Source organism: Erigeron canadensis, chromosome 1 (assembly GCF_010389155.1).
Source record: "Erigeron canadensis isolate Cc75 chromosome 1, C_canadensis_v1, whole genome shotgun sequence".
NCBI classification, from domain to species: domain Eukaryota; kingdom Viridiplantae; phylum Streptophyta; class Magnoliopsida; order Asterales; family Asteraceae; genus Erigeron; species Erigeron canadensis.
The window spans coordinates 46,906,950-46,930,746 of NC_057761.1; the positions used below are offsets into that span (position 1 = coordinate 46,906,950).

At 33.9% G+C, this 23,797-nt stretch overlaps 6 protein-coding genes across 6 annotated transcripts; 2 read left to right on the forward strand and 4 right to left on the reverse strand.

The window, feature by feature from the left end:
- The first annotated feature begins 352 nt into the window (after window positions 1-352).
- LOC122582721 (protein NUCLEAR FUSION DEFECTIVE 4) lies at window positions 353-3,122 on the forward strand. The gene is made up of 3 exons (XM_043755176.1): window positions 353-664; window positions 1,187-2,061; window positions 2,496-3,122. Exons 1-3 carry the CDS (start codon window positions 353-355, stop codon window positions 2,941-2,943), a joined length of 1,635 nt encoding a protein of 544 aa, XP_043611111.1. The 3' UTR covers window positions 2,944-3,122.
- Window positions 3,123-3,662: 540 nt separating this feature from the next.
- LOC122582526 lies at window positions 3,663-5,383 on the reverse strand. The gene has a single exon (XM_043754966.1). It carries the CDS (start codon window positions 5,360-5,362, stop codon window positions 3,764-3,766), a length of 1,599 nt encoding a protein of 532 aa, XP_043610901.1. The 5' UTR covers window positions 5,363-5,383; the 3' UTR covers window positions 3,663-3,763.
- Window positions 5,384-8,096: 2,713 nt separating this feature from the next.
- Window positions 8,097-9,662, reverse strand: LOC122582623. Its single transcript, XM_043755074.1, has one exon. It carries the CDS (start codon window positions 9,660-9,662, stop codon window positions 8,208-8,210), a length of 1,455 nt encoding a protein of 484 aa, XP_043611009.1. The 3' UTR covers window positions 8,097-8,207.
- A 1,406-nt stretch (window positions 9,663-11,068) lies between these two features.
- LOC122585125 lies at window positions 11,069-14,137 on the reverse strand. The gene is made up of 5 exons (XM_043757225.1): window positions 13,981-14,137; window positions 13,794-13,863; window positions 12,847-12,956; window positions 11,543-11,657; window positions 11,069-11,465 (listed from the first exon to the last, which is right to left on the reverse strand). Exons 1-5 carry the CDS (start codon window positions 14,051-14,053, stop codon window positions 11,381-11,383), a joined length of 453 nt encoding a protein of 150 aa, XP_043613160.1. The 5' UTR covers window positions 14,054-14,137; the 3' UTR covers window positions 11,069-11,380.
- A 1,379-nt stretch (window positions 14,138-15,516) lies between these two features.
- Window positions 15,517-18,170, forward strand: LOC122606839 (N-terminal acetyltransferase A complex catalytic subunit NAA10). The gene is made up of 2 exons (XM_043779719.1): window positions 15,517-15,921; window positions 17,771-18,170. Exons 1-2 carry the CDS (start codon window positions 15,622-15,624, stop codon window positions 18,005-18,007), a joined length of 537 nt encoding a protein of 178 aa, XP_043635654.1. The 5' UTR covers window positions 15,517-15,621; the 3' UTR covers window positions 18,008-18,170.
- A 672-nt stretch (window positions 18,171-18,842) lies between these two features.
- LOC122584729 (alkylated DNA repair protein ALKBH8 homolog) lies at window positions 18,843-23,655 on the reverse strand. Its single transcript, XM_043756780.1, has 8 exons — window positions 23,528-23,655; window positions 22,999-23,322; window positions 22,075-22,176; window positions 21,596-21,682; window positions 20,835-20,960; window positions 19,988-20,254; window positions 19,801-19,866; window positions 18,843-19,214 (listed from the first exon to the last, which is right to left on the reverse strand). The coding sequence occupies exons 2-8, from the start codon at window positions 23,293-23,295 to the stop codon at window positions 19,158-19,160; spliced, it is 1,002 nt and encodes a 333-aa protein (XP_043612715.1). The 5' UTR covers window positions 23,296-23,322; window positions 23,528-23,655; the 3' UTR covers window positions 18,843-19,157.
- Window positions 23,656-23,797: the final 142 nt, after the last annotated feature.

Consider the following 23,797-nt stretch of genomic DNA (forward strand, 5'->3'; position numbering starts at 1 on the left):
ATATATATATTTATATTTATTCTTAACACTCCCACTTAAATAAGATTGGGAAGGAATCCGTTAACGAGGTATTATTAATTTTTAGAAAAGTAGAAGTCACAACAAATAAGGAAAATGTTCATTCGTCATTAAATTTGTTAGTCACTTAACATGTCAGAACATAACATACCAAAACATGATAGATACGTATATATAGCCACGTAGGGTTTCCAATAATCGCAAATTCGAAAAAAACCAAACCATCTCATTCCATCATTTAATTCTCACGTAATCTAGCTTGATCATTTTTCTGGAGGGTGGCAACCACCATTCTTCTATCTATAATTTCATTTTTCTTCGTATCGAATATATAATGGCCGGACAATCACGAAAATGGATGATATTAATGGCATGCATATGGATACAAGCATTCACGGGCACAAATTTCGACTTCTCGGCATATTCATCGGAACTTAAGAAGGTTTTAAAGGTTTCCCAGATGGAGCTGAATTATTTGGCTACGGCCTCGGATTTAGGCAAGGCGTTTGGGTGGTCCTCGGGTTTTGCACTCCTGTATTTGCCATTATGGATGGTTATGTTTATCGCGGCCTTCATGGGCTTGTTTGGTTATGGTGTTCAATGGCTTTTGATTCGTCGAATCATCATCGATTTGCCTTATGTTTCGGTATGTATGTTTCAATTCTAATTATTATATTCTTCCCCCTTTTTATGAAATATCTATATCTATCTTGTGTGTGTATATATCCATGCATGTAATGTTATAATCTAAACCATAATACCTCTAATTATATATCCATGGTTTGTGTTCGTTCATGAACATAAACCAACAAATATGACCGATCAAATTTCTAATGAACGAATGTGAGCACATTTTTATGTTCATTTAATAATTCATTCGTGAATCGTTTGTTAAGTTAAACGAACGGACATGAACAAGTGTAAGCCAACCAAAGATTAAGAAAATGCTTGACTTTAATAGTGTTATTTGTTAAATTAATGGGTCCTCAGATCAAAGTTTGATATGAGGATTTGAAGATTAGAATTCATTTCTGCCTCTGAAACCATGGATTTTTTTGTGATCAATGTAACTTGTCGCAATCTATTTTATATGCAATATTTATACTAACATTCACTAGGGACTTAACTAAATTCGGTTCTAATGGATTTCAGTTACCATTCAATGCAGGTATTTCTGCTATGTTTATTAGCAGGATGTAGCATTTGTTGGTTCAATACAGTTTGTTTTGTCCTTTGTACCCGAAACTTCACCACAAATCGACATCTAGCCATCTCTCTAACTGTAAGCTTCAATGGCGTAAGTGCAGCCTTATATAACCTTGCAGCCAAAGCAATAGACCCGTCATCCTACACACTTTACCTTCTCCTAAATGCCTTCGTTCCGCTCTTCGTTTCTTTTTTAGCCCTCATCCCAATTCTAAAGCAACCCATATTTGACAAGCTTCCATCTAACATTAATCACAACGATCGATTTATATTTATTATTTTAAACATATTTGCAGTCATTACTGGCTTCTATCTCCTTCTGATCCCTTCAAATTCAATTCATGGAAAAGTATTCTTTCATGGTGCTATTTGCCTTCTTGTTCTCCCGCTAGGAATCCCCGGTATTATATATGCTAGAAAGTGGTTTAACTCTAATATATATCCAAAAATTCTTGTCCATGGATCAAGTTTTTTACTTCTGGATGGTGATGATCACTATAATGAACTCGTTGGTGGTAGTCATGAAGCTATTTTAGTTGACGATAACGAGATTAAATATAGTATAAAGGGGTGTTGGGATATGTTGATAAAGAGTGATAAGTTGGAAATGATTGAGGAAGAGCATGATGCTAAGAGGCTTCTTTGCAGGCTAGATTTTTGGCTATATTATTTCGTGTACTTTTGTGGTGGAACAATTGGGCTAGTTTATAGTAACAATTTAGGCCAGATAGCACAGTCACTTGGTTTAGAATCAAGTACTTACACCCTCATCACACTTTATTCGTCATTCTCTTTCTTTGGACGGTTACTTTCAGCAACTCCGGATTTCTTGAAAACGTAAGTATATATATTAGGTTAAGTTTAGTGGTCATAGAGAAACAGACACATACAAGCAGTTGATTTAAATATCATGTCTGAGTCTCTTTCTTTCAGCTACCAACATCCCTTTAAAAGAATTTTGCAATACTTAGGAATGGGTCGATTCAGTTCATTTTATATCTCTAACTGATCAAATGGGTCAAATCTGTCAAAAGTCTTCCAAAGTGTGTATATATGATTCATAAAAATTGGTAAATCCTGTTTTATTGCTCTTTTGTTATGACAAGAAGAAATATATAAACATTTAGATTATTTTGTACAAAAAGTGTCTCGGGTGGCTGTTTTGACATTTACCGAAAATACCCATTTTGATCCTTTACCCAACCAGCATGACCCGTCTTATTTTCCACTTCTGATCCTTTCATAGCAATCTGATTTATGCATGCCTATAGGAGATTGAACTTGGCAAGGACAGGATGGCTAGCCATTGCGCTTGTACCAACACCACTAGCAATGCTTGTGCTTTCATTGACAGAAACGAAAGTGGGACTTCAGATTGGAACTTCTCTTATCGCTTTAAGCTCTGGGTTCATTTTCTCAGCAGCCGTGTCTGTAACATCCGAGCTATTTGGACCTAAGAGTGTTGGTGTGAACCATAACATTCTCATCACGAATATCCCAATCGGGTCACTTGTTTATGGGCTTCTTTCAGCCCTTGTGTATGATAGCAATGAAGCTTCATTGCGGAATGTTTGTATGGGGAGAAATTGTTATTTTGCAACATTTGTTTTGTGGGGCTGTATTTCATTTTTGGGACTGGTTTCGACTGTGTTGTTGTTCCTAAGAACTCGGCAAGCATATGAAAGATTTGAACATAACCCGGTTTCTGTAGTCTCATAATAGATCACATTTAGCAGGTCTGATCCGACTTGTTGAGACAACTTAGACAATTCATACTCGCCTATTTTCCATGAGTTTACAGTGTGCTTTAATGGACGGACAGCAATGCTTTCTTCCTCAAAAGGTTCGTAAATAAACAATGTTTATGCTAGACATCATGTTTTACAGTTTGTGTGTTTTCATGGACAGAAGGATTAAGTAATGATTGGTTTGTTAATGAGCTTGGAGATTTCCTGAAATAATCTACAGATTTTGAGTTCGAATTTAATGCTCAAGTATAGAGGTGGTAATATGGGTGGGTTGGGTAACAGTGGTAAATATTTTTAGATGCATGTGAGAACAGGTTGTAGTGGGTTGGGCACTTGGGCTGACCATTCAACACCTTTTAACCATTCTCTTATTTTTATAAATATATACTCCGTATTTAACTTGTTTCATATGATAATAAAGATTATACTAATAGCTTACCTTTCAAAAATTCTACACCCGTTTGATCCATTTTATTTAGCCAAGGTATAACTTTTTACCAGTTTTGCCTGTTTCAGATGAAAGATAACCAGTATCGACCAATGTCTTAGTAAAATGGTTCTTTAGACGTGCTCTTATAAAATAGACTTATATTATTGTGTTACTGATACAAATAACTTGAATTTATTAAAACTTAAAAGAATTTGGTTGATGAAAACAAATAGTAACATCTGGATCATCAGAACCCTGAATCTGTAAAATCAAATATATTTAAAAAAAGATTGATGTATCAGTTGGTTAACTGTATCAATATAATCTAAGAAATCGTCAAAAACTGAATAAGGTATGTAATCTAAGGATAGATACAATATGTTTCGTTCTTTATACATAGAAACAGTCTCTCATAAGCTAACGCCATTTTCTGAGCAGTAAACATGGACATTGCATACTTTTGGCCCGCCTTCCCTCTCTGGGCAAGCCTTCTCGGGCCTTCTGCCACCACGGTCTCCAAAGCCTCCACCAATGACTCGACATTTGGTGAAAACATAAAACCATACTCATCATCAACAAGAAGAGTCCCTTTGATGCTAGGAAAGCGTGATGCCAACAATGGTTTCCCAGCCATCATTGCTTCCATGAGTGTTAGGTCGAGCCCTTGTGGTCTAAGAGTCGGGTTCACAAAGATATCAATCCCGTTATAGAACCCACGTAGCTCTGAAGGGCTCATGGATCCAAGCACAATCACTTGGGACCCTAGCTCCATGTACCTTTGTTGCCATGGACCAGCCCCAGCCACCACCAAATATACATTTTTGTGTTTTTTCATTAGCTTTGCAAAGGCTTCATATAGTAAAGGGTGCCCTTTATCTTTCACTAGTCTTCCAGCTACTCCTAGGAGTAAACTTGCATTTTTGGGTACACCAATATCAGATCTAAACTTTTTCCCTAATTCAGGATCTTCACGAAAGTCGTTCTCATTTACTCCATTAACGATCACGTGTACTCGTTTACTAGGGATTTGGTAAATATCTCTAAGCATTTCACCACAACTATCACTAATAGCAATATGGTGTTGGTAGTTTCTAAAGAACCGAATTTCATTCAAGACTTTTGGGATCATGACTTGTAAACTCTTGTTAAATGACTCTGAGACTTGTTCATCAGGCCTTCTTAACAAATCTTGATAGATACTTGATGAAACACTTTCTAGTGCAATTCCATGCCATGAGACTGCAAGATTGGGGATATTTCTAGCTTTATAATGAGGTAACGCAACACTCTCGGTGTGGATCACATCGAATGGACGTTTTTGGTTCTCCTCCTCATATTGTTCCCACGCCTTGTTGTATCTCCATTGACCGGGTTCTGCATCTTCGTGAAAATGCACAATGGGAGCATTGGTAGTCTTGGTGTTCATAAAACTGACATCTTCATGTGGCGGAGAAGTGAAAATATGGATCTCATGGCCACGAGGGGCTAAAGCCATGTACAAAGTGTATGCGTGGCGCTCCATCCCTCCAGGCGTTGTCCCAACTGGCCATTTTCTAGTGAAAACGGCTATCTTAAGGGGAACAGGTGGAGGGATGTGAGCAGAGAAACTTAAATGATTCCATGAGAACTTTGCGGACCTAAGATCCCCGAGGAAAGAAGTGGTAGTTGTGGGAGAAAAGGTATTGCATATAGAAGTCGCAGGGGTATGTAATATGAGAAGGGCCGGAATGGTAAAGAGAAGGACTAAGAAGAGGGTGGTTGCTAGGCTAGATTGGATAGAGCAAATTGGTCTCTTGGTTTTGGTGGTGGCGAGAGCCATAATGGTGGTCTTCGTTTGGGGTGATTGTGAAGATGGAGATCTTTTTGAGGATATTTGGTCTAGCTTTTGTAGTTGTAAATATGGTTTTTGTGAAGATATAGAGAAGGGTGGGAAGGTATGCATGCACTTAAAAAAGTGCATTTTGTTTTGCTTTTCGGAGTGCTTTTCTCACGCTTCTTTTGGGAAATTGGATGTCTTTTTTTCTTATTCACATTTTCCTCTTGGATTGTAATCATATACCATACCATTAGTATATAAATATTCACGTTATTGAAAACTCACATTTTCCTCTTGACTTGCACTATCTTCATACAAAAGTTTGTTTTAGTCAACCTACTTTTGTCACACTTAAAAAATTATTATATTTGAGGTTATTATTACTAAAGAAAATCCAACATTTGCATCTGAAGATCAAATTGTGATATGAATACATGATACAATCGTACAAGCTAGTATTGAAACACAAGAATACATTGATTACTCAATTTTTATAAGAAAATAGAATCTTACAAACATTATATATAGAATTTGTCGTCAAAAAACTAATTCTGTATAAGAAAATAGAATCAAACATTGTGAGTGGTTATTTGCCTAAAGTTACATTTAGTTGAAATGCATGATAGAATAGTATTGACTATCTGCCCATGTGGAATATGGAAAGAGAATTTAGGCAGAGTTTGGGGGCATTTTGTACTTTCGACTTACACAAGTCCCACCCCTATACTTTTTTATCTATTTAAAAATGGGAGCGTACTCAGCAATTAAAGGGTTGCTCTCATTGCTTAGCCATCAATTTAGCATCCCACGCATTAAACTTTAATTTTACAATCCTTCGTGTATTAGCTTTCAGCCTTTCAACTGGTTTCTACTTATAGTATCTTGAGAGTACATACAAATCAAAGTTGGTAGTATGCACTTATTATTATAATTATTATGTAACCATCGATCAAATCAATAAAATAGACAACATTGTATTTTCTAATTTTTTTTATTAAAACATTGTTTAGGAGTACTAGTGTCCTTTTCTTTCAATCTTTGTTTTAACTAGGCATAATAAGATCTACTCATATTCTTATATGGTCTATTAATTAGTTATGCCACTTTGTAAGTTTTGTATGCCCAAAAAGAGACTTTGGTTTAACTAAACATTCATTTCAGCTTATTTGGCTTGGATAAACATTTTGACATATTTGTTTGGGGACAGATACACTAACATAGGAACCAAGAAAATAAAGGTTCCGACATTACTCAGAAGTTAGGCAGACTTGATCAGCTAGAGATCCATTGGATAATTAAGTGCTCGTATCATGATTGAACCACGGCTTTTGGCACACTGGTCCATAAAACGGGCACATTCGATGTTGCTCAAATTTACTTGCTATGGTGACCCAATCTAACTACCATAAAAGTGATGTCGTTGCCTTTGTTCAAGTAAACATCAACCATGAAGCCTTAAGTTGCCCTTAACAATAATAATTACAGAAAAACTTAAGGGTGAAAAATAAAAATTATTAACACTATTGTCTATTGATCAAAAGGGATTAAATACAATATTGATTAACAATATAATAAAGGAAAAGACAAATAAACCCTTCAAAAACTTTTTTCATGAAAACATATTTAGGTCATTTCTATATATGATTACTTTTTGTTTTTGCCTTTATATATCTTTTTTGTTATGAAAATATATACTGTATCAATTTTGTGGGCTAAAAAAATTTAATGGGCTTGGTTGTTTTGGTTAATGTTTATCCCCTCAAAACCCAAACGTGGGCTTGAATCCAACTCATACCAACCTTTTCAAATTTTAACTTTATATCCTTGTGTCTTTGATGCGTCTTTCGTCATAAAATATATATCATTTTTGTAGGCTAGAATAACAAGATTAGACTTAGTTGGGTTGTTTGATGGTTATGTTTTATTGTTTTTTAATTATACTGTATGTAATTATAAATGTTGATGTTTCACCTTTAACTTATCAATTATATAAACTATTTATTTTTAGGGGAAAGGAAATATAAGACTGTTCGACATTTAAGTTAGGTGAAAAACCACTCACATGTCATTTTTTAAACCATAAAAAACATGGGGCCCCCAACATTTATTAAAAGTATTAAAAAATTAGTATGTGAGGGGTTTTTCACTTAAGTTGGGTGCATAATAGCCTTATACTCACTTTTCTCTTATTTTTATTATCGTCTTTTTTTACTTTTATTTTAGAATTTCTTAAAACACAACAAAATTTTTATATCTTTTTACGCTTTAATTATGTGTTTATAAAATCTCACCTCCGACAACTTTCTTGTTTTTTTGATATTTTTACTTATAAATGTTAATGTTTCCACCTTCAACTAAACATATTTATAAATTGACTCTTGTATAAAATAACAAATTTTGTTAAAAAAAAAAAAAGTAGTAACTTTAAAAGGTCTTTCAAATAAAAAAGATTTATTTTATTTAAAAAAAAAAATCATTTTGCCATCTGTCTTCTAGCCTTCTAGGTTTCAAATTTTGTTTGTTTTCTTTTTATCAACTATTCAGACATGTTTAGGACATTTGGGCTTTTGTTAGGTTTGGGTTTTGGGCTTTAGTTTGGTTAAGGTCATAAAATGTATGGATAGGTCCAATCCGACTTTTGGAGATAAAAGATAACCAAAATCAACCGATTATTATAAAATGAGTAAAAATTGCCACCTCTACTTGGGCATTGCCAGGTGAGATGGCGACTAGTGATGAGTAAAGCGGTTCTTTAGACGGGCTCTTTTAAAATAGACTTATTTTATTGCGTTACTGATACAACTAACTTGAATTTGTTGAAACTTAAAAGAACTCAATTATTGAAAAGAAAATGTAACATCAGATCATCACAGCCCTGAAATTGTAAGATCAAATATCTCTAGCTATACAAAGATCATTGTATCAGTTGGTTAACTGTTTTAATCTAATGTAAGAAAGCATCAAAAACTGAATGAGGTGTGTATGTAACCTAAGGATAGATACAATATGTTTTGTTCTTTATACATAGAAATAGTCTCTCGTAAGCTAACGCCATTTTCCCAGCAGTAAACATGGACATTGCAAATTTATGGCACGCCTTCCCTCTCTGGGCAAGCCTTCTCGGGCCTTCTGCTACCACGGTCTCCAAAGCCTCCACCAATGACTCAACATTTGGTGAAAACATAAAACCATACTCATCATCAACGAGAAGAGTCCCTTTGATGCTAGGATAACGTGATGCCAACAACGGCTTCCCAGCCATCATCACTTCCATGAGTGATATATCCAGCCCTTGTGGTCTAAGAGTCGGGTTTACAAAGATATCAATCCCGTTATAGAACCCACGTAGCTCTGAAGGGCTCATGGACCCTAAGACTATGACTTGGGACCCTAGCTCCAAGTATCTTTGTCGCCATGGACCAGCACCAACCACCACCAAATATACATTTTTGTGTTTTTTCATTAGCTTTGCAAAGGCTTCATACAGTAAAGGGTGCCCTTTATCTTTCACTAGTCTCCCTGATATTCCCAGGAGTAAACTTGCATTTTGGGGTAGACCAATTTTGGATCTAAATTGTTGCCCTAAATCAGGATCTTCACGAAAATCGTTCTCATTTACTCCATTAGCAATCACGTGTACTCGTTTACTAGGGATCTGGTAAACATCTCTAAGCATTTCACCACAACTATCACTAGTAGCAACATGGTGCTCGTAGTTTCTAAAGAACCGAATTTCATTCAAAACTTTGGGGATCATGCCTTGTAAACTCTTGTTAAATGACTCTGACATTTGTTCGTCGGGCCTTCTTATCAAATCTTGATAGATACTAGATGAAACACTTTCTAGTGCAATTCCATGCCATGAGACTGCAAGATTAGGGATATTTCTAACTTTATAATGAGGTAACGCAACACTCTCGGTGTGAATCACATCAAATGGACGTTTTTCGTTCTCCTCCTCGTATTGTTCCCATGCCTTGTTGTATCTCCATTGACCAGGCTCGGCACCTTCATGGAAATGCACGATAGGGGCATTGGCAGTCTTAATGTTCATCAAGCTGACATCTTCATGTGGTGGAGAAGTGAAAATATGGATCTCGTGGCCACGAGTAGCTAAAGCCATGTGCAAAGTGTGTGCATGGCGCTCCATCCCTCCTGGCGTTGTCCCAACCGGCCATTTTCTAGTGAAAACGGCTATCTTGAGGGCAATAGGTGGAGGGATGTGAGGAGAGAAACTTAGATGATTCCATGAGAACTCTGCGGACCTAAGGTCCCCAGAGAAAGAGATGGTAGTTGTGGTGGAAAAGGTATCGCTTAAAGTCGGAGGGGTGTGTAACATAAGGAGGGCCGGAATGGTAAAGAGAAGGACTAAGAAGAGGGTGGTTGCTAGGCTAGATTGGATAGAGCATGATCTTCTCTTGGCTTTAGGGGTGGTGAGAGCCATGATGGTGGTGATTTCGGTTGATGGTGAAGATGGAATGTTTTTGAGGACATTTAATCTAGCTTTTGTAGTTGTCAGCATGGCTGTCGTGGGAATATAGAGAAGGGTGGGGAAGATATGCAGGTTCTACTACTTAATACCAAGTGCATATTATTTTTTTGCTTTTCAAAGTGTTCTTCTCACGCTTCTTTGAGAAATTGGATGTCTTTTCTTCTTACTTACATCTTCCTCTTGACTTGTAATTCATATTAGTCAATATTAATTTTCACATTAGTGAAACCTCACATTTTCGCCCTGACTTTCATTATCATATAATCAGAAGTTTTAGTAAAATTTACTTTTGTCTAACCTAAAACTTTCTTAGTTTGAGTTTATTCTTACTAAAGAAAATCCATCATTTGCATTTCAAGATCATATTGTGACATGATACAAAGTATAACTCAAATTTGACTTAAACATGATATACAGAAATTGTGGTCTAGACCTAGAAAAAGTCAAACTTGTAGAAGTCATACCCGTATACTTTTTATTTATCTAAAAATAAGAACGTATTTAGCAATCAAAGGGCGCTCTCATTGCTTGGCCATAAATTTAGTATCCCATGCATATTTGACTTTTAATTTTACACATTCCTTTGTGTCTTAGCTTTCAATTGGTTTCTACAATTCTACTTTTTTAAATATCTTGGGAGTACATGCAAATCAAAATTGGAATCTTATACTTGTGTAGCATGCAAGTATCATAATTAATATGTAACAAACAATCAAGACAACATAGCATTTTCTGACATTTCAAAATATTGATTTGGCGTACTAGTGTCCTTTTGTTTCAAAACTCTATAACTAAAGATTAATTTCAGCTTATTTGGTTCAAGCAATATTCAGAAGTTAGACAGACCTGATCAAATGAGTATCCATTGACATTGATAACCGAGTTTGTATCAAGATTGAACCACGATTCTTCAGGTTTTGGCGAACTGGTCTGTAAACGGGCACAATCCATGTTGACCCAATCGTGAAACCTTTTAAACAATAATTACAGAAAAATTAAAGGGTGCAAAAATATATATTAACACACTATTGATCAGAAGGGCTTATATACAATTTTGATTATACTATAATATCTATCAATTCAAACCATTTCGGTAAACACAAATCAAGTTGTACAGAAAACCCAATTTTGACTTAGGTTATTCAACAATCAGTCAATCATACAAGTTATAAATTGAAAAACTTATTAGTACTACTAATTGCCTTTTCATGTTTAGTGCAAGCCTAGATTCGGAAGCCTAAACCCAAAGCAAACTAATAAATTGTTCCGTTTGACTTGGTTTTAACCAAAACCCAAACCGAAACTAAATGACCCAATCCAAAGGCTTGAATAACAAACTGATCGAACATGTTATTAGGTTGACCCAAACTATGAATACCATAAGTCAACCAAAAAGGGTGTTCAAAAAGTAACATTTTACAAAAGATGCAAGTTATCAACAGCCATGATAACAAAAACTGGTACATTTGATTTCCCAACACATGCCCATGACCTAATAATAATAGCATCTTTTTTCTTCGAGTCAGACTCAACTGCCATAGCATGGTCAGAGTAATGGTTAGAGTCCAAAATACCATAAAATGCTGATTCAAACTATCAAGCTATTCTTACAGAATGCCACATGCTATATCAATCTAGACACACAATGTACCCCATCTGACTATACATTATCATAGATTTCTTCGTTCTAGATGCAATGCAAAACGATCAACTGCGGCCATGGCACGAGATGCTGAACCAATGGAGCCATCATATCTGCAGAAATATGTGTCAAAATCTGATTCAATATGTAGTCATGTAGAGAATTAAAAGGCTAATAGATTCTTTCTTACAATGCTACAAAGAGGAAACATGATGTCTTGTACACTATAGCTCCTTCACCGGCAGGCTTTGAAGTGTCCAGGCACCTTGCACAAAACCAATTCTCATGTATTGATGTAACAATATCTGCAACCAAAACCAAATGAAAAAATTCCGTAAAGATGGTAAATCATCTTATGACATCCATACTAAAAAGCTGGAGTAATATGTCAACAAAGAAGGTTTAGCATGAGCTTGGACACTATAATTGAGGTGCAACTTCAGAAAAGCTAAAGTGAGTCATGAACAGAATTTATTAGAAACTTAGATTCAAGATGAAAATACATTGCAGAAACCAATACAATGAAACCGTAGATGAAGCAATTAAGAAAATAATACAATTACACAATATGAAATTGCTTTGAAGAAAACATTAAACTAGGAAATCTGTAACGCAAAAATTAGAGGGGCAACTTGACCCATTTAATTAAGGGGTAATGAAAAATAATAGCAATTAAGTATATACCGATAAGTGATGTCCACCTAGGTAATCATAGTTTGTAAAAGTACATGCATGTATTTGAAACTTTACCTCACCCCTAAACACTTCCAAAATCAGAAAATATAATTACTTAGATGGACATAATTGTATCTTAATTACTTTTCGCTGATTGTAGCCCTTTAACTGATAATGGTAGATTTTGGTAGTGTTTTATGTTAAACAATTTAGACGGGTCAGGATTTAACTACAAAGGAAATGAATTAGATGGACTTTTGATTAATCTACCACAAACATGCTTCACTGACTTGTACAGTGTGCTTTAATAATTGTACTGTGTGGTCAATGTATCAACTTTTGTGGTAAGAATATCAATTCTCTATTGAAATACATAAAAGCCTATGAATCTGCGTAATTAGAGAATGGTTAGATTATTCTAGTAATTATATAGTTATGTAATGATATACAGAACATTATTATCATTACGCTACAAGTTTTAATATAATGGATAAGAAATGTGGTTAGGCTGGCCCAACTCAACCCACCTGTTTTAACCGCACTTCAAAGCAACTTTTTTTACCTAAACCATTGTTTGATGAGTTACCCAACCACCCATTAGGCCAACTCTAGTAGAAATTCAAGCAAAGAAAATATTGATGAACTCAACATACATGTTCAGATAGGCTAGTGTAGTGAGCATGTTACGTGACTATATGCTAAGCATGAGTTATGATGAAATAGGTACAGCCGTACAACTGTGTAAAGGTTATTTTAGATCACAAAGAATTAATGAAGGTAGTGCTTTCAATCTAATTATAGTTTCATTTTTGTACTTACATTGATGTGACTCAATAAAGAAGCTTTCAGTCTGGTAATTGCGTCGTTTGAAGAAGTTCACAAACTCGCCCACTTCAATGGGATCTGCTTCTATACCTTCCTCCTCTGCACTAGAAACATCAAAATTGATCTTCAAACAGTAATTCATGGTCAGACACGGGCTAGTAATCACCAGTTGACACTGATAAAAGATAGAAAAGGTACCATATCGTTCATGATATAAGTTTGGGATATGATAAACTGAGTAGATATATACCAATTACCGTTTCAAGTGAGCTTTCCTTGTAATATACCAACCCAGATAACAATGTAATTGAAATAACTATATAAAATGTCAGATAAGTAGCCAGGAAAATATTTTCTAACATTCTACTAACTGTACATGTACAAGTTCAATTTAACAAGTGCACGTAATTAGGCAGCTCAAGACCTAAATCACATGCGCGAAGTCTAATAGAATCAAGATTGTATAAACTTTTTTGTTTTTAATCATGTATTCCTTCTGAAGTATGCACACCGAATAAGTAAAGACAACCCGTGAACTCTAAATATTCACATTATGTTCCACATGGATTTGAAAAGACCGGCTCTTGAACAAAATGGATAGTTGGTGTTCATCAATCGACGAGCATAGACATATAGACATGTTACCTAAATAACATGTGCCAAGCTACATTTTTACCCGTAATGATACAATAATACCATCCATCTATATTATGTTATAAATCACAAGAACCAACCCCTGCACCACGACCACAAACCACAGCTCAAAGCCGAGAATATTGATTTCTAGAAACTTATTATTCTAATTTAAACTTAAATATGAAGCGAAAGCGTTGAAAAACTACTTAAAACTAATGTTTAAAAAATAAAAGTTAAGAAAAATAAGATATCTTTAATCAAACATAATTATATACAACATCAATTTATATATTTGGGAAAGTTACATGGTAGACAGTAGACGAGAAGGTCCGGTTGGATCATAGTTGATTAGCAGAGCAGCCTTCAATGGTTGACCTATAGATATATAATAAATTAATTTACCTATAAGCATTATTATTAATATTTAAAAATAAATAAATAAAAAGGAATTAGAAAGGCAGGAAATTTGAAAAGAAGTGTGATAAGAGATACCAGCATCAGCATTGGAGGAAACATAGTTAGACGCCCATTTTTCCCAGCTTCTGTTCACAAAACCCCAATCCATATTTACTCTCACTACTACTTGTCCGCTTCTTGCTTTTCAAACTCTGGATATATATAGTAATAGTAATTAGGGTTACGGTTTAGTTTATCGAATTTGTAATATATATAGTATAGTAATAGTAATAGTAATAGTAATAGTAAATACTCGTATTTGTTTGTGGTTATGTCGCTATTAAGTATTAACTCCCTTCTCGAATTTTTATTCTTTTCTCAGTTTTTTAACCAAATTTATTTTATGCTTTTTGTTTTGAAATAAAACTTTTTTAATTTCCGTAGCTTATGAAAAAATAGTTATAAATAAACTACCTAGAAAGGAATAAACATCCGATGACATCTTTTATGGATCGACGATTTTTAAATCTATTTAAAATAGAAAAGGACCTGTATCTAAACTAGAATAAAACTTAGAGTCTTGTAAGATATGATTGTAAGATATGAAAATAGAACTTTTTATTTTTGTCTATAAAAATAATGATGTTAACCACCCACCCAATTATTAATATAGTTTAACAAATGATTTTAATGTTTAGAAGAAAATATATTATTAATATTTTTATTAGAAAAGTATTAATTAATTAAATGATGAATTTTTTAAATCAAGTTGAAGACTATAAATCTATAATGGATACTTATTATGAAAGACTAAAAAAAATATAGATTAGTGTTGGAAGTAAAAGAAAATTATATAAATTAATGAGAAATTTTCTAAAAAATTTTTATAATTACTGTTCATAATTTTTATTTTTAATCATGAATTATAACATGAACAATTTTTAATTTAATAAAATCAAACCTCATAATTTGTTAATTAATTGGTATTACAGTTATGTTTTAATATATACTAATATAAGTATAAGTTTAATCAAACACCATCTTAATAAAACCTTGTAATGTATATGAATTGATATATTTTGGAGTTTATATTAAAATTTTTCTTTTTGTTTTGACTTATTATATGATATTAGTGTAGCTTAATAAAGTTAAACTTAAGTTTGAAAATAAATTTACATAAGCATTTCCTTTATATATTATTGTTGTGTTTTATATATTGTTATTAATATCTTAAGACTTAATGTTGTCAGTCAAACAAGATAATGCATTATTGTTTGAGTGACAAATTTATAAATTTTTCTTGCGGTTGGAGTGTTGTTTAACTGATCTATTATATAATCCGAAAAATCAATTTTTTAATGATTATTCAAAAAAATTATCTGTTGAAATCATAAAAATAATGATGTTAATTGTTTTCAAATGTTTAGACCTAGAAAAAAAATTAACTTTTTTTTTTTGTTAAATATAACTTTTATGCAATTAACGGTCTAAAACAACCAATAAAACTATTAATTTTTTAAATTTATGAATCAAAATTTTACTTTATTTAGAAATTAATAAAAATTAATCTAAAAACCAAACAAAATTATATATATTACTCCCGACTTACTAATCCTAACCCAATATTTATTTTACTTTCCAAAACAAAATCCCTAACCCTAACCCCTCTTTATCTTCAGAAACCAAACAAAAAAAACCCTAAACACACAAAACGCACACACGCAGAGAGACAGAACAATGGTGTGCATAAGAAAAGCAACGATGGACGACCTGATAGCGATGCAAACATGTAATCTTTTCTGCCTCCCTGAAAACTACCAAATGAAATACTATTTTTATCACATCTTGTCTTGGCCCCACCTTCTTTATGTCGCCGAAGATTACGGCGGCAAGATTGTCGGTTATGTTCTTGCTAAGATGGAAGAAGAAACCACCGAGTGTCACGGCCATATCACGTCCCTTGCCGTCCTCCGTACTCATCGGAAGTTGGGTCTTGCTACTAAGCTCATGACTGCTGCTCAACAGGCCATGGAACAGGTCTTTTTTGATACCAAGTTTATGTTTTTTTTAATATAGTTTTTGAGTTTATGGATTTTTGATAATTTTGTCTTTGTAGATATATGAGATATAGTAATTAGTGGGTGTTATGCTGATGAAAGTAAACGGATTAGGGTCGGGTCGTAAACCTGACTAGCTTTTTAAATAAACTGATAGTGTTCGGGTTAGTTGTGGATAGATGGGGGTCGACTTGTTAACCGAATACTACAGAATAGAAAAGGTTGCAACTTTTTTGACCCCGTATCCTGTATATATAGTTCACGACCTGTTTGACCTGTTGGGCGTTGGCTGTTAAGATAAATGGGTTTATGTGGGTCATGTCTTGGTTACTTGAGTTAAGCGTGTTCAGGATAGGGTTAAGTTTTTTAAGTTGGGAGGTATCCAGCTTGGGTGATAGTAACCCAAAACCCAACAAGCATTGCCACGTTTGTCATTGCTTGTTAAAAGTTATATTTTTTAAAGGGTAAAAGTTCGTGGCATTCCCAAACAGGATTCAATATGCACATGAAATTTCCCACTGTTGTGCCAAATATTTAAATACTATTACTGGTAACAAGTTCACCACCTTTCGTTTACTTTGGTTCTTCATCCAGATTAGCTATGATTTTTGTCCGAGTGGGAAAATTTTTCCTTGACAAATTGTTACTTTTTCTTTATACTTTGCAAATATATGGTTGTGAAAGACACGCCATTTATAATCTTGCTCATCTAATTGGTATAGCTGACCCAGCTCTAACCTGTCTGTTGAGTACATACCTGACTGTATATGTATACCCTGTCAGCTCCACACTTTCTTTCATATGGTTTCAGTGCACGTGTATTTCATTAAAGATACGATGCAAGTTCTCCATTTATATGTTGCATATCACACAGTCGAGCGGGCCACAGTGATCCCTTTTTTATTAAGATTCATCATTGTGGGGAGTCGATCATGAAAAGTTATCCATACAAACATATTTTTGCTTTTACTAGTACTTACTGACCCTTGAGTGTATTGGCTGTGTACATTCTGAAACAATCAGAAGTTTATGATTAGCCTTCACGAAACACAGTATTGGAGAGTGGAGATAGTATGTGGAACTGTGGATTTGCTTCTACAGTAATGAAATGTAGTAAGCAGCTAAGAAGCTTTTCGAGTGTTTGGCAATTCTGCTTATTTAAAGCTGTAGGAGCTAAAGTAAAGAAATCATAATTAGTTTGCTTGTATCTGATTACTCAAAACTGTTTTTTTGATTCATTAAAACTCAATAAACATATAGGAAGTACCTCAGTCACCTCCTTGATTATATTGAATCATGTTTTACTTGGACTTACTTTTGTCTAGAATCATGTTGATTGTTATGTCTGCTACAATTACAAACACCTGCTGCTTAAAGCTACCTTTGCCTTAGCCCTTAGGCTTGTAACCATGAGGAAAGAAATAAGCTTGTTTCTGTATGTTATTTCAAATGGTCTTTTAGTTTTATTTCATAAAATTTAATATCTAGTTGGGTTCTTTTAAAGAATAATAAAGAGTCTGGTTTAGGAGGTTCTTGTATACGCTTAACGTGCACTTTGGGTGAATTTGATCTGTTTAGGTCATCTTATTTTTCAAATATACACTTTTGCTTCACTCATTTGACCTCATTCCCCAAATTGAACCATTCATAAGTAATGGGTTGAAATTGCTACCTCTAAGATTAAATATGTGTTGATCGTCTAAATGCACAAGTGTCTTTAGTTGAATTTGTTAAGGGACAGTAGGAAGTACAGTTTATGCTTCTTTGTATTTACAACTACTGATACACGAGTGATAATCAGTTCTTACTTTGGAAATAAAAAATGTCAGGTGTTTAGTGCCGAGTATGTGTCTTTGCACGTGAGGAAGAGTAATCGTGCAGCATTCCATTTGTACACCGAGACATTGGGATACAAGATCCATGACATAGAGGCAAAGTACTATGCAGATGGAGAGGATGCATATGATATGAGGAAACAGTTGAAGGGAAAACATCAGCACCAACACCAACATCATCACCACCAGCATGGTGGTGGTTGCTGCTCTGGAGATGCAAAGGCGGAATGAAGAAAGTATGATTGAACTGTAAAAGGTTGTTATCGTCATTACTTATATTCTATTGCTGTTATTTTTTTTCCAACCAAACATGTTATTGTGTTAACTTAATGATAATGTTTATCTTATTGATAGTGTTTGGGTTCTGTTTTTGTTGAATAAAAAGTCTTAAATATTTTTCCTGTTTGAGTGGCTTGAGTTTGTGAAAGTTCGGAACATAAATGTTTGTTTTATCTGGTACAACATCAGATCATGTGGAAAAACAAAGTTGATCTTAATGCAAAACAAACATATCCTTTATAATTGCTGTAAATTTATGTCTTGCAAGCTATGAAAAACAATTAGCGTCAAATAGAAAAGCTAAATGATCCATAAATTGTGTTCAGGTACTTGATAAAATGAACTCCTTGTGAATGAATCCTGTAAAGTAAAATTAAGGTTTGTTTGGTGGTTAAACTCTGCTATTCTGTAGTTTAATGATGGAAATAGAGGTTTGAATACGTGTGAGAGTTTGATTTGTGGTCAACTAAATGATTGTATCTTTGTAAAATGGCCAACGCACAAATAAAACGTTGAAGACTCGATCATTACCATTCGATATAAGAGGCCATGTAATCTTCACAAGTTAGCATCTGTATGTCTATAATTGTGTTTTGCGATTACAAAGCACAATTATACATGTAAAATGTCCAAGCTTTGTAAGTACCATGTTAGCATATCATGCTTGTTTAAGTTTGACCAAAAGTTATGTACATAAGAACTTCCATGCGTAATATAACTAAAGTTATAGACGTATGGACCAAAAAATTGTAATGAGAACCCAATTAATGATGACAGGAACTCAAGGTTGAGTTGCTATATGTTTAGAGCTTGTATATGTAATCAAATCCAAACTTAATGAAGTTAAACTCGATGCATCTAGATAACAAAACAGTTTGCACCAAAATTGGCATTGATGCATCGTTTTCATTTTCGATGCTTGTATAATTCGTTTTACAAAACCTAGGCTCATTTAGAGCCCATGTGCTGATGCTAGCAGCCAAGTAATGTCAACACAAGATTCTCTATGATATAAAGCGAAGACCGTGTGCACAAAGCTCAATTTGTTTTGATCGTTCACCCAATGATCTGCTTGAATAAGAACCCGTCATCTGCTTTACTTTTATCTTTGAGAATCACAGAATTGAGGGTAATCGCATTCACATTGTCCTTTTCTGACCTACAGAAACATGTGAAATTATCAGATTTTTTTATTCTGCCATAATAACAAGAGCTTTCAGATAGTGAACAAGTCCTCTTGGTTTCCAAAGCTGTAAAACATAGTCCTGTTCTTCACAAAAAGAGTGGTGTAAACAGGGTGTAAACATATTTGTCGGCAGATGGGGTATTGACTATTGAGTCATTCTTAGTACAGCTAACCCCAAGCACAGTTTAATTGATACAAACCTCTTTTGTTTTGTCCAATTACGAAAAGAAAGTTACAAATAACTAATCCATCAAATTATGTTTAAAAGCTACCATAATGACAAAAAAAATCACATATGGCAGTTTAAAAGATTTTAATGCATTAGACTTTAGGTGACTTTAAATATATCTGTCCCGTTCGACTTGTTTCCCTTTTAGATTAAGTTTCGGTTGACTTGTTTGAGATATATTACAACCCTAATCTACTCATTATATGGCTCTGGGTCAAAATTGCCACTTCTAACCTGTTACAATTTACTTAAATCTTTCTTTCTTAGTGGTACAAGCTAATGGCATGATCCAAGTAAAGATAATACAGGGGAGGTTGATAGTTGACAAACCTTGCGAAATGTGAACGATACTCTTCTTGAACCCCTTCTAATCACGGTGTCCTTCACCATATCAATCTGCCAAACAAATTCAGTGCATCAAACAACTATAATTTTCAATTGTACAAGAAAATCAAATATCTTATGACCTAATTAGTTGCACAAGAATATGCAGATATGAAGTGAAAGCTTACAATACCTTATGGTGTGGAATATAATGTTGCCAAGCATATCTTCCTTCTCCAGAAAGCAAGAGCATTGATCGAGGTGGAAGATAAATGGCTTTCCTTATAAAACTTGAGCTTTTATCACAACTTTCTGAATCTTTATCACCATCCATGTCTGAGTACCGTCGAAACTCCATAATGCAAGGTCCCGATAATGAAAGGCTGTAAATTGAGCCTTCGAATGCTGAATGGGTATCTATATGCGGTGATAGCCCTACACCTGCTGGGTATTCATTAACCTGTACCATATATATACCATATATAATATTTAGGATTAAAGATGACATCTTTCTACTCATATACTTACGAAAAAATCGATGTGGGTTACTTTTTTTATTTCTTACAAGCAAAAAAGCTATAATTTCAAAATTCTACTAGCTAAGAAGGAAACTGGTTGAAACTCCCCCAAAGGATACTCATAATGCATAAATGTATAAAACCTTATTTATTAGATTGTACATTAAATTTAATTTTCTATAGAAATTAATACATTTTGTAATTATATTTCACACAAATAACTAAAAACATTTAAGATTTCGGAAGTCTTTCAATCCAATCAAATCCAACTCAATCCACTTTGACCCATAGATAAACTTACCAATTACCCTACCCACCCATTTGTCAACTCCAAAAAACCTTGGTAAGACGACCCAAAATGAGAGGGCCTCACAGAGTCCACACAAGCTGTTACACAATTGGTATCTAATTACATTATGAGTATTACTCATAGTCTTGTTGACTAGTAAGTGAAAAGTTTTCACTGATGTCTTCATTTTCACAACACATCATCAGATTATTAAGATCAGTGATAAAACCTACGGTCAGCTGGTCTAACGATACATCAGCAGCATCATCACGCTTCTTAAACACAGGGATTTTTTCAAGTACACAGGAAACAAATGATGGAAGTTCACCCAGTTGCTGTTGTGTGTTGACATTTCTTATCTGCACCACCAAAGTTAAAATTTGTTATCTAATAAGTACTTTTAGATATATTCACTTTCTATCAGCAATCTAAGAATCAACCAAAAAAATACTACCCGTACCTCATTTAGTTTATAAAATTGTAATAGCTGTATATCCGCATAACACAATAACTAAAGAGAAAATATAGTAACATTTCTTGTAACAAAATAGCAATAAATTTCATGATGTTGTTTAGAAAGAGCAGATGACAGATGCACATGATAACAATGTACTACAGGGGAATTGCCTTTGTAGGCATTGCATATATTTTGTAAAAAAATAACAATATACTTTATTTCTGTCCGTTTTACTAAAACAGAGACATAACAAGTGGTTCATCCATCAAACAATGATACAACGCAACAACTAGAATACATAAATTAGCCCCAATGGGGCAGAATTCAGAAGTATGTTACTATTATCTCTTAGATGGATATAAATTATAGTATGTTTCTGAGTAAAACGGTAAATTGCCTAAAATATGCTAGCATTTGATTCAATGTATTTAATTGCAACATTCAGGTGATAACTTTTTAAGCATAATGAAGATCATCAGACAAACTTTTGTTTAAGATCCAAAATTCTAAAATTAGAGTGTGCCATCAAGAGCTTACATCATAGCAAAATTCATAACCGTAGTGTTGAACCCTTCTCTTTGCAAGACTATGCCAAAGCCTCACATCAACCGCAGCAAGCAGTTGCTGAAAATGTAGATAAGAATCAAGGTGCAATGTCTTGTTGTTTAAGACAGCTAAGGCAGATAAGAATCAAGGGCTAGTATAAGGTAGGAAATTTTGAACCATTTACATATTAACAAGTCGATTAACAGGTATAAGGAATTGGTTTTGCCCAAAATGTATTGTTACTTCATATAATGTCATAGATCAATTTAATTATAAATTAGATGATTATAATGAAAATTTAGTATTTTAGTCATATGACACTACTTATTCATTGTGAAAAGTATTTTGAGAAAAAAACTGTTTTGGGTCAGAATGCCCCCACCATACAAAATTTACCCATTTTTACTGTTAACACAACAGTCCATTTGACACCTCTTATCTTGTCTATATACAAAGAAGAGATCCCTCACCTCCTCTTCTTGAGCTGAAACAAAGTCATGGATCAAGTAGATACCCGGAATATTCAGTTCTGATGCTTCCAAAGATACCTGAACTGAATCAGTAGTATTCACCTGTCAACGAAAGAGAACATGTAGGATAGACATCAGCAATATAGCTAGCTCCAATTTACAAGCTCTATCATCTGCAAGAGAGTTGGCTTCCAAATAAAGTACATGAACAGGAATCTCATTTTCATACGTGTAAAGCTCGCTATTTCAACCTTATATTCTCAAAATGTCAGGATAATTATTGTAATAGTATAGTTTCTATAATCAAAATTTTATCTTAAGAAGTGCTTTAGGTCAACCCAACCTGGCCGGCCAGTTCAATCCGTGCTAAAATTGTCAGTTCTAACCAGGTCCTGATTTGACCCCTTACCGAACACCCCAACCCATCCATTTTGCCACCCGTGCACTGCTGCACATAGTTCAACAACCATGAATTATAGAAAGATGAAATACAAGACCCATTTGTTATGGCAACTACCAAACTTCCAAGATTGTTTTTCCTTCTACGAGATGTCACAGTATGTATGTTGGTGGCCACAAGTTTCTATCTTTTTGGCAAAGAATATGCAAATCTAAGGTGATTATACTTATTAACTTATCAAATATGTAAGGATGGCATCTTTTACCTAATTACTTATGAATTGGTCGGTTTTGGTTTCTTTCAAATGGGTCAAATTTAAATTAGCTAAAAACTTAACGGGTCAAAACTCAAAAGGACCATACACATTAAAACTCCAGTGAAGCGTATTCTAAATTGTTTTTGCAATCAAATTTAAGGCTTAACAACCTATACACATTTCGGATTTAGTTTCAACTTCAATAAGTAAAGACAAACATAAAGTTTGCAACTTTAAGCATCTGCAATGGAACACTAACAATCAATACCTGACCCATTGACCGTTGCACTGAATAACGAATATGCAAAGACCGACCTCCAAGATCAGGGCACGGTTTCCTGTCCAATGCCATAAGTGCTGCTTGCGCAGAACTCTCGTCATTGTACGAAACAATAACACGACAACCACTATTGTCTGCAGGATACACTCCTTTAACTGTTCCAAACAAGCTAAACGCTGAGGCAATAGAATCTAAACTAAGTCCAACACCCGGACCACAATTAGCTACATAAAGATTACAACTTTTTACTTCATCTTTCGGGCGAGTAAATTTCGGCAAACCCATTTATCTATTTTCTACGGCAATGTATATCTGCATACAATTTTTACATCATCACTTAAATTTTTACTTTAACAATTTTGTTAATCATAATAATAATAATAATAATAATAATAATAATAATAATAATAATAATAATAATAATAATAATTATTATTATTATTATTATTATTATTATTATTATTATTAAAAAAAAAAGTAAATGAGTATTATAATAATATTAATCTGGTAAACCAACCTTAAAAATGAAAAGAACTCCTTAAAATTGTCACAGTAGTAATTTCTTTGATTCTTTCTTTCTGGGCTTTACGCAGGATTTAAGGTTTTTTTTTGTTCTACACTTCTGATGTTTGGAATTGCAATTGGAATTGGAATAAAAAAGTAGAAGGTCTAAAATAATATTGAACAAAAGTTGAGGATCAAGAATGATAAGAAAATAAGTTTAGGGTTGAAAACTGATTTAAGGATAAGGGGTAAAACCGAAGATTTGACCAAAGTTAGGAAAAGT

What these genes read in the sequence shown, in the direction of transcription:
- LOC122584729 (XM_043756780.1), bottom strand. Translation starts at nt 23,295, where the DNA reads ATGGGTTTGCCGAAATTTACTCGCCCGAAAGATGAAGTAAAAAGTTGT. An exon ending in TGCAACGGTCAATGGGTCAG is followed by an intron (nt 22,177 to 22,998) that starts GTATTGATTGTT and finishes TTTCGTTGACAG; the next exon opens with GTGAATACTACTGATTCAGT. An exon ending in TATCGTTAGACCAGCTGACC is followed by an intron (nt 20,255 to 20,834) that starts GTAGGTTTTATC and finishes TATATGGTACAG; the next exon opens with GTTAATGAATACCCAGCAGG.
- LOC122585125 (XM_043757225.1), bottom strand. Translation starts at nt 14,053, where the DNA reads ATGGATTGGGGTTTTGTGAACAGAAGCTGGGAAAAATGGGCGTCTAAC. An exon ending in TTCCTCCAATGCTGATGCTG is followed by an intron (nt 13,864 to 13,980) that starts GTATCTCTTATC and finishes ATATATCTATAG; the next exon opens with GTCAACCATTGAAGGCTGCT. An exon ending in TGTTTCCTCTTTGTAGCATT is followed by an intron (nt 11,466 to 11,542) that starts GTAAGAAAGAAT and finishes ATATTTCTGCAG; the next exon opens with ATATGATGGCTCCATTGGTT.
- LOC122582526 (XM_043754966.1), bottom strand. Translation starts at nt 5,362, where the DNA reads ATGCACTTTTTTAAGTGCATGCATACCTTCCCACCCTTCTCTATATCT.
- LOC122582721 (XM_043755176.1), top strand. Translation starts at nt 353, where the DNA reads ATGGCCGGACAATCACGAAAATGGATGATATTAATGGCATGCATATGG. An exon ending in TCGATTTGCCTTATGTTTCG is followed by an intron (nt 665 to 1,186) that starts GTATGTATGTTT and finishes CATTCAATGCAG; the next exon opens with GTATTTCTGCTATGTTTATT. An exon ending in ACTCCGGATTTCTTGAAAAC is followed by an intron (nt 2,062 to 2,495) that starts GTAAGTATATAT and finishes GCATGCCTATAG; the next exon opens with GAGATTGAACTTGGCAAGGA.
- LOC122606839 (XM_043779719.1), top strand. Translation starts at nt 15,622, where the DNA reads ATGGTGTGCATAAGAAAAGCAACGATGGACGACCTGATAGCGATGCAA. An exon ending in CTCAACAGGCCATGGAACAG is followed by an intron (nt 15,922 to 17,770) that starts GTCTTTTTTGAT and finishes AAAAAATGTCAG; the next exon opens with GTGTTTAGTGCCGAGTATGT.
- LOC122582623 (XM_043755074.1), bottom strand. Translation starts at nt 9,662, where the DNA reads ATGGCTCTCACCACCCCTAAAGCCAAGAGAAGATCATGCTCTATCCAA.